Source organism: Bidens hawaiensis, unplaced genomic scaffold (assembly GCF_021521415.1).
Source record: "Bidens hawaiensis isolate Kalapana, Puna unplaced genomic scaffold, B.hawaiensis_p1.1 tig00024480_1, whole genome shotgun sequence".
Classification (NCBI taxonomy): Eukaryota; Viridiplantae; Streptophyta; class Magnoliopsida; order Asterales; family Asteraceae; genus Bidens; species Bidens hawaiensis.
The window spans coordinates 180,451-187,206 of NW_027493871.1; the positions used below are offsets into that span (position 1 = coordinate 180,451).

General features: G+C 34.3%; 1 protein-coding gene across 1 annotated transcript; it reads right to left on the bottom strand.

The window, feature by feature from the left end:
- Nucleotides 1-3,965: 3,965 nt before the first annotated feature.
- Nucleotides 3,966-5,390, bottom strand: LOC143569423 (protein RSI-1-like). The gene is made up of 3 exons (XM_077055341.1): nucleotides 4,993-5,390; nucleotides 4,397-4,421; nucleotides 3,966-4,235 (listed from the first exon to the last, which is right to left on the bottom strand). Exons 1-3 carry the CDS (start codon nucleotides 5,074-5,076, stop codon nucleotides 4,054-4,056), a joined length of 291 nt encoding a protein of 96 aa, XP_076911456.1. The 5' UTR covers nucleotides 5,077-5,390; the 3' UTR covers nucleotides 3,966-4,053.
- Between the last annotated feature and the right edge of the window lie 1,366 nt (nucleotides 5,391-6,756).

Consider the following 6,756-nt stretch of genomic DNA (forward strand, 5'->3'; position numbering starts at 1 on the left):
GCATCACTGAGAGTAGGTGAACACAATATTAGAAAAATGTTTCATTGCGAATAGGTGATGTGTACATCACCACAAGCAGGGTAAATACGATATTGGAAAAATGAGCATCACTACAAGTGGCTTATTCGTATACTAACGATAGTAAGTGGATACGGCAATGGGTGAAGTAATAGATATACATGGGTGATAATGGGACTCGGGTTGACCCTATACATTTAGGTAAGAAGCATCAAGTCACAAGCTGCTTAAAGAATAGTCTTAAAACAAGGTATAGAATACAAAGTCTCGAATGTCGTTTTATTAAGTATCAAACTAACATATTGTTTGATGAAACTATTTAGAATACTTTTGTATGGTTAACAACGAATAAAGTTTGACACGTTTTAAACGAGAAAACAACTATTTATAAATGAGTAAAGAAATTTGGAGACCTAAATTCACATTGAAGTTCAATATCAAGTTTTTAGAAAATATGAGTTGCATGAAAGTCAAACTAATAATACAAACTCGTTAAATACACAAAGAGTTTGCCGTTCATCAAAACATGAGTATGACAAGTGTATGTTCAGTTAAAACCATATTTACACCGACATACCATGGAATTTAGAGCATATGGAATGGTTACTCACTTACTCCCACGATGGACCTGTTACAAATGTTATAATCCATTACATATACTATTAATGTTTTACAATTAATCTTCACTCTAGTTAAAAAATCGAACAAAGGTAAAAACAGTACATTTAGTCACTTACTACCAATTACTATGCCCAAAGATAAAATAAAAAAAATTCAAAATTCTTCCCCCTTGGCAACAATTTTGATTATATCCATAATTCTAATCACTATTTTCGACTAGAAATTTCACACTTCAACTTCTACTCTCTATACCCCCCCCCCCCCCCCCCAATCTTTTCTATAACATACTTATGGTCCAAGCAGAATGAGATGCTTCGGCTTTGTCATTAATACCCTCTGTATCAAAGACATGAAGCAGTTTGTTTTCCTTGTAACCGTTATATCCTTTTAAACTCGTTTTCCTAACATGATCATCGTTTATATCATTTGTCAATGTCATTAACGGCTCATCACGCTCCTTAAGCTCGTCTAGAATCCACCGTTTCTCGATCTCAAACTCTACAACAGATTCATCGTGTGACCTTAAACTTTTAGAATCTGAAACCTTAATGTCAACTAAGGACTCCTTGGTTATGCAGAACGAATCATGTGGGCATTTTTGTATCATTTTCGACTTCGTTTTTCCCTCGTAATCTGAAACTTTCTCTTTGTACTTTTCAAGCTCGTTCTCAAGCTCAATATTATCCTTCTCTAGCTTCATAACAAGTTCGTTTAAGAGCTGAAAAACCTCGTGATCATACTCCGCTTGTTCATCCATCATTCTTTGATTTTGAATTGATTCAAGCTGAATTGCAACTTTTTCTTCTTGAAGTCTGGTTATCATAACCATTGCTTGGTTTGCAGCTACTACAGAAGCCTTGCGTTCTTCATCTAGTTCTATGTATAAGCGACATACCGCAAGTCTTTCTGCTTTTAAATCTGCCATTAAACTATCAATCGTGATGACTTTTTCTTTTTTGTCTTTTTCATCTCGACATGATGCTTGCAAGAGCCTGACTTCTGTATAGTGCATACCATTAGTATTGAATAATATGATTGAAGCTTATGATAAGTGTAGCAAATCAAAACAAGTAGATTGAAAATATTTAACAAAGTCTATGTAAATTATGGAAAATAATCAAAAGCCATCTTGACCCATTAATTTGACAAAAATTTCCTGACTTTTTATTTTTAACAAAAAATATCATTTGATTGTTATTATTTTTTTAAAGACGATGACGAATCTTGGGCACAAGCCGCACCAAGGTACACTTGTTAAGCACTAGATGATTGAAGGCTATTTTGTCAAATTTATTGGCCAAGATGATCACTCTTAGTGACTTTCCCTTTTTATAATCTTTCGGTCATGACTTTACTTATTTATTAGTTGGTCTAGAAATGAAGTATGCAATCTTTACCTTGATCTCCATCTTCATCACCATTCACACTAGAACTTCTGCTACAGCTAGTTGATGAATCGGTCCACTCAAGAGGGATTATTTGGTCAAAAACTTGTAAGTGTGGACTCTTATTCCCAACAGGAAGATCTATGAATTCCGCCATTTCATTTTCTTCAAATTTTGATTCGATCTTTGACGCGCTGCTGAATGATCTATCAACAGACATTGGCTCAAAGTTAATGCTAAAACACGAGCACCTTCTGCCACTCTCAGTTGACAACTTTTGACTGTCAAGGCAATGATAACGATTTAAAAACTCAGTTGCATGTGCTTCACAAATAAGGTTTTGATATGGGCTTACGTTGGTGTTCGGGTCAAACAAATGATCAATTGTGGAACACCAAACACATGGGGGTTTAAGAGTGTAGTAAGTAGCAAATTTTCGGATGAGATATGAGAAGATAGAGTTGAAAAGAAGCATTATGATTAGGATCCATTCGAGTAGTGCATAGGATAGCATAAGGATTGTTTTGTGGGTGGCAGCCATTGATGTTCTTGTGGATGATTTGAAAGATATAAAGAATATGGAAAAGAAAAAGGAGGAGACATAGTTGATCAAATTAGTGGAGTTATGATCATTATGATGGCCATGGTGATTATTATTATGATTCCCTCACACCAATTTTTGTCTACTCCCTAATAAAAGTAATTTGAGTTAAGACTTTCTTTTTCCCGAAAAGCGTACTTTATAAAATCCGCCCCATAAAAAGAGCAAAACAAATACAAACGAAACTACAACATAATTACAACAGATTGTAGTTACATACATCTAACCAAGAGTTCGATTTTTTCATGAACGTATTGTTGACTAAAGATAGCCAAGCGATTTTATTTATTCCAAAATCCTTTTGGGATTAGCTTCCTTGGTTGAGAGGTGAAATTCATTATGCGCCTTCCAAATCACCCAACATCCTATCACCAAGAGTCCAAGATGTCGTGGACAATATCTTTAAGATGTTCCTCCTTTGAGACCTATTTATGGATCTAAATATGTCTTGAGTTGTAAAAACAAAAATCGGGTTAACTTTTGCACCACGCCATACAACCGAAGCCGTGATACAAGAGGTAAAGAGGTGTTTCAAAGTTTCGTTCCCATCGCCACACAAGGGACACGAAAGAGAAGTCAAATGCACAATTTCGGGTTAAGACTTAATATATGTTATTATAAGGCGCTTTTATCAGTTATCACTATACCAATTAAACCATTATTGTTTTATTTCTCAAATCAACTTTATCGTTTTGTTTTATCGTATGTTTAACTGGATAATTTATAGAAAAATTATAATCATATATATGTTTAATCTTAGATTTTTATAGGATAATTGCTTTTTTGATAGTTTGTTAACTTTGTTTAATAAATAGCAAGACTAAAATATTGAGTATGGGTCCATGACACATAAATATTATTAACGGAGATGTACTCAGTCACACCCTACACACATATGTCGACACATATTCCCTCGCTCAACCTGCCGATGACCCACAACTGTGGGAAGATAGTATGTGACCATGTGTTGGTGGTAATTGGAGGCCGAAGGAAAAGCCGACTCTTCAGGTTCAAGAACACTCACAATTTCCATTATAACATCACTGGTGATCCCGGTACTTTCATGTTTCAAGTTTCAACACTAAAAGATCTCACGTTACTCATCATGATCCATAGTTATGTATTTTATCATCCATTAAATTATCCATATTTAGTTCATACCACATTCACGTTGGATAATGATGCAAAGACATAGGATCGTTCATCGTTGATTGTTTAAAGGTATGGTATGGTAGTTAACCTTTATAAGATTTTGAGGCCTATAATGTGTTTTATGATCTACTTTTGACTAAAATGCCCCTTGGTTATCCTCACACCTAAATTTATTCGAACTCAAAAACACATAAATTGATGGAAGAAACAATGAGATCTTTGGGTTTATAGCTGAACAGTCAACTAAACCCCTCTGATCTTTGAGATATATAAAAATCAAGGACATTTGGGTTTGCCTTCTTGTGTCTTCCAGTTGTGGTAGCAAGAACACTTCTGTTTGTTGCCATAAACACCTGGTGGGACGCACAAGCATTTGGCACAACACTTTTGGCAAAAGAACATGCATGGCTTCTTGTGCGATGTTGCCGAGCACCTATATGTGCATCGCGGTTTGCATTCTGTATAAAAATTCAATATCAGTTTAATGTACATGATTTGATGTTTGCAACAAGTATTTAAGTTGACTCAAATTGAATACGCACTAATATATGAACATATCTAATAAGCTCATAACATATTAACTTATAAACTTATGATGAATATAGTAGAAATGCCATACCTGAGGGACGAAGCCTGTTTTTCCCCTGTAGAATAAAAACAACAAATTAGCTTCCCACTTCAAATAATTAAGACATGGCATATTTTGATGAGTTCTATATCTAAAACTCAAGGCTCAAGCTAGCTAATAAATTTTTGGTTCCAACTTGATTCATTTATTAATTATATATATGTACTTTTGTTATATCTATAATATTAGTTACATATATAAATGTTATTCAATTTCTGCATAACTTCACATAGAAATGCAATACTTTTAAATGTAACTATATGAATAGTATTTAGTATTTTCATCATAATATTATATATCATAATATGTAATGTGTATTTATATCGTTATTATATTTTATAAACAATACAAGTCATTATATTTGTTTAAATAGTAGTTAGTTCACAGGCCTAGTTTTAGCTCGAGCTCAGACACGTATAAGTTAGACTCGTTTTAAGCTTTAAGTTAGGCGATTTTGAGTAGCCAACGACATGCTCGATCAGCTCGTTTACACTCTTCCTAAATTATATGTATACAAATATGACAACGTATTTATTTTCTTCATCTAGCTAGTTAATTCCATATTATGTCGTGGAGATTAAACTTACCTCAGCCACTTCCGCTAACGCAAACAACAAAATAAACGACACGACCAAAAGCAAAGGCAAGCATGATCGTCTTCCTTCCGCCATTCTCCCTCTTGGCAACAAAATCAAGATCTAATTATTGAGAGAGAATTGAATTGAATTGTGAAGAAGCTTGTAGTATGAATGGCTATTTATAGGAAGCAAAGGATATTTTTCCTTGAAAATGTTAAATGTTTGTAGCTCAGATTCACACATAGTAGATCGTGTATGTGTGTGTGTGGATGCGAAGGTTAAGCCGTGAAAAAGGGATGCAGCCATTAAACCAGACCATACTCCAGATCGTGAAATCCAATGCAAATTAAATTCATCGGATAAAATGCCGGGTTTCATGTTATTTTAATGTTTTTACAACGTGACTCTAATTATTTTGTCTCCCTTGATGTTCTTGTCATGTGTATATTTGCATGGGATATGAAATAAAAAAAAAGAGAGAGAAGATATTAAGACAACAAGGTGAAGTTGGTTATAATCGATCACATGTAAAAGTTGAGGTTCTCAACTTTTTACGGGAGCCCATAACGAATTTAGTGCTTTACTTGCAAGTCATGTGATTATTATTTAAATTAAACTTTAACGTACCGACGTACTGGTAGCTTTTCCGAAATTAGTTGCATATTTGTGACACAACTTGTCAAAAGAGTAACAATGTAGCAAGAAAAGTTCTACTTGTCACACACCGATTAAAGGAGACGGAACATGCCGGTGTGCAACGGATTGTTCATGACACTATTAAAGTGACAATATTTAATCAACTCATTAATTTCATTTAATCACAAAAGTAGCACATCTCGTTCATACAATTAAACACCAAATACAATAAATAAATATTGTTTATTCTTGTAATAACCTAGAGGTATTAAATAGAATGGTGTCTTCAAACTCCAAGTCAAGTAATAATCAAACCTGTAACAATGCATAATATTTGTCAACACGTATGTTGGTGAGCAATTTCATAGTTTTGAGTATATATAATATGAGCAAAATCCACAAACGTATATGAGACTATAAATAAAAGCATCGATCGTGGTATATAGAACATATGTAAATGAGGATCCTTTCTAATCGGTAACAACCGACATACTCGGATAATGATGCCCTATGCTACTTGCACAAGGCTAAGTAGTTAGGGGTGCGTATGATCATACTTATTGCGTTCCACAACAACATAAAATAAACACTCGTGCACGTGAAGCATATGAAACATATAACACACAATAGAGCAAGTATTCTAAGTATCATACACCCTAAAGTTTGTGGTTTGATTATAGAGTATTATAAATCGTTCTTGTTGTGGATAAGTATGCATGTTACCCCCCAAAGTATAAATAGTGAAAACGGGGGATGAAATATACTCACGTGAAATAAGTAACTTGAAGGATTTTGCGATAAAACGGGGGAAGGTTGGTTCAACGGGCAAGACCTAGAGTCTGATGCGGTCCCCTCCCAACCACTTAAAACATATGTAAATTTTAAGTCAAACGTACAAGCAGCCAATACATTTATTGTCAGGTATCCTTTACGACCACGATACCTAGAAGCATCTTTGTTTAGTACATTGACACGAACATGTGTTCCGTCAACTGCCCCTATGGAATCCTTGAAAAAAGGATAAAATCTCTTTTCCTCTTGAATTTCTTTTAGGACAATATCACTTTTAGGTTGTTGTATATAATGACTTTCTAATGATATAATCACTTGCAGAACTCTATGGAAGCACCGACTGGT